A 2,844-nucleotide genomic window follows, 5' to 3' on the forward strand; every position below is an offset into this window, starting at 1 on the left:
CCAACAGCACCTTACCAGAGCATTTTTACAACCACTTGGCTAGCACTACCACTTGTCTATCCTGCTGCTTTTAAAAAAGATAAAAAGCTAGAATAAGGAGTTCACCCTCAGTGATTCATGGATAGCACATTTTTTATATGTACATGTCATATCTCATTAAATGAGATACCTCTCAATGACCTTACTTCCTTTCCAGATGAATGTTTGTGGTAAAGTGAGGTCACTGCTCTTTCTAACATTTGATATTCGTTCCATAATTAGCAGTAGATATGTTTTCAGTGCACTAATCACAGTCCAGAGCAATCTCTGTGGATTAAAAGCTCACTTAGTAACTGAACTGGGGGTTATTCCAGACAGTTTCTCTAAAAGCAGTTAGCTTGCATCTTCAGAGTGATTTTGAGTGTCTTGGTTCTTAGAGTCCATACGTAATTAGTTCTTTGTTCAGTTTTCTTCTAGGTAAGCCAGTTCATCTTTGATCTTTAGATGTTTCTGTTAAAAGGTGTAATCTTAATTTACTTGAATCATGATATATATATATATATTTTGAATTTCCATCAAAATGCATGTTAGTCATTTTAATTTCTTAATTGCCTTAATTTTCTGATCCTAGTTCTTAAATCATGCCCATTTCTAACAAGATCCTATGTTTTCTACACATTTCAGCAAAATAAATCCTTATGTATAATTTGCTTTATTTTTTCTGGTATGTTCCAATTATTCATGTTGCATAATTTTAACATATAACTACTCTGGTATTGCTCCGAGTTTAGGTAACACCTTTCCTAGAAAGGCCTCATTAATATGTATAAAGGTCTATGCTGGAAGACCGTAAAGAGTGTGGGTCTTCATTTACAAGGGGGGTTACAAAAACACATACACACATACTGAAAAAAGTAAACCTGTTATAACCTGTCCTGGAGATTTGCTTACATACTGATCAAACACAGGATTAACCTGGTATTGTGAGATGGATTCATCTGAGAGATGAAAGTCAAGGTGCACACTTTCATCTATGCTCCTAAGTGCACAGTCACATTTGCTTATGTCTGCCAGTAAGCAGGTAGTATTATCTGTTCCCCTTTCTCCATACTTCTCACATCAAAACGCATATGCCAATATGTTGGAGCAGAACTGTTCTTCTTTTTAATGTTTCTTTTAATTAGATAGTGTCCACCAGCTGTTAGAATCACATTGGGTAAAGCAGTTTTGATCTAATGTTGATTCTAATAAGCATTAACAAAGTAAGAAATCTGTGTGGAATTACATCCAGAAATCTGTATGGTTTTGGTATTTGGTTGTATTTTACTCATTGACTTCAATAGCTAGAAGAAAAACATATATATACACAAATTATGGTTTAAGACTTTGATTCCAATAAGCATCTCTCTGGTTTTAGGCACTAATGAGTGGAAGGCACTAATGAGTGGAACAAAACACAAACTTCAGAATTTTGGGGTTCAATCTGAGGTTTTAATTCTAATATCAGCTGTTAAAATTCTGTTAAGCAGGGGTCTAATTAACAGGTGGACACTAACTCAGTGAAACAATTCCAACCTGCTCCCTGTCCCAGAGCTGGCTATTCCAAGGGGTTCCTCTATAGATTCATTTAATAAAGAGCCTAAACCTACCTCCTTTAGATTGTGGGTAATGGTAAAGTTAATGGGCCATAGCTCTCATGGTGATACATTGTCTGTTTTTTCTTAAAGGGTTCCAAGTGCCATTTCAGGAGAACTCAGTCATACTGATACATGTGCTCATTGGGAATTTGCCCAAGTTAGTTATATACAGATTTATGTTTTATAAGATTGCTTATAATAAAAGCATTCATGTTCTGTTTAATAGATGCATGCTGATTAGTGCAAAAATGTGGTAGTAATTTGCTTGTGTGAAAGGATGAGAAAAATGTAATTGTTTTGATATGTAGTAGCCAAAAAACAGTTAATATCACTTCGGTACGTAGTGCCAACTGGTGACTGTTCTACATTACTTAAGTGTGTTTTCTTCCCTTGCAGTTGCTTGCCAATGCAGTCATTTTTCTCTGTGGTAACTTGATGGGTGCATTTCACAAGTATCGAATGCAGATTGCTTCATGGGATTTGTACAGATATACTTTGAAGTGCACTCAAGTCCGAATGAAACTGAAGATTGAAAAGAGGCAACAGGTGAGTGAAAGAATCTCTTACAGGAGTTGCATGTCATCTTTTGAGTGTCGAATATAATTTTGTAAGGTTTGTGATGGATATGCACTGACAGGCTCAAGCTGATCCCTGTTACACACTCTTCTTGTCAAAAAAAAAAATTGTGACACTGACAACAGAGAGAGGAAATTAAGGGAGCAAACTGATTAATGTATGACTTGTCTTGATAAGTAAAACCTGTAAATGGAAAGGAGTTCCAGAGACTGAAATCATTCTGCAATGCATGTCTGTCATGTACAAGTAACGTGTTGCAGTCCTATTGTGCTACCAGAGGAATGTGACTGATTTCTTCAGTTATATCAAGTTGTATTATTTTAGGAAAAGAATGTCAGCAATTCAGATAAAAAGAAACTTTAATTTTTAGGTTAGTACAGATGAAAATTCCTTTGAAGTTAATTTAATTAATAATTCTACTTTCTTTAGTAAGTTATCGGATGTTAGAAATTCTGTAGTCTTATTCTCTCCTTAAAGAGTATGTTCCTTGCCTCAGAAAATGATTCTCTACTAGCACAGAAATAGATCTATTTGTAAAGTAGGTAAGCAAGTAAATGCACAGTATTGTGTAAAATAAATATGCTAACAGCATTTTAAAAGTGGCAAATAATTGCTTATAGATTCATAGATTCATAGATTAAGGGTCGGAAGG

The 2,844-nt window shown here is 35.0% G+C and overlaps 1 protein-coding gene across 2 annotated transcripts in view; it reads left to right on the forward strand.

Moving 5' to 3' along the window:
* Positions 1–2,844, forward strand: part of ADCY7 (adenylate cyclase 7) — an 84,613-nt gene that overhangs the window by 14,561 nt on the left and 67,208 nt on the right. For both annotated transcript variants that reach the window (XM_019505689.1, XM_019505690.1), the window contains exon 4: positions 2,013–2,162. In XM_019505689.1, coding sequence (XP_019361234.1) covers positions 2,013–2,162 — 150 coding nt within the window. The remainder of the gene's footprint in view (positions 1–2,012; positions 2,163–2,844) is intronic.

This window comes from Gavialis gangeticus, unplaced genomic scaffold (genome assembly GCF_001723915.1).
Source record: "Gavialis gangeticus isolate Ggan-Ray unplaced genomic scaffold, GavGan_comp1, whole genome shotgun sequence".
Taxonomy (NCBI): domain Eukaryota; kingdom Metazoa; phylum Chordata; order Crocodylia; family Gavialidae; genus Gavialis; species Gavialis gangeticus.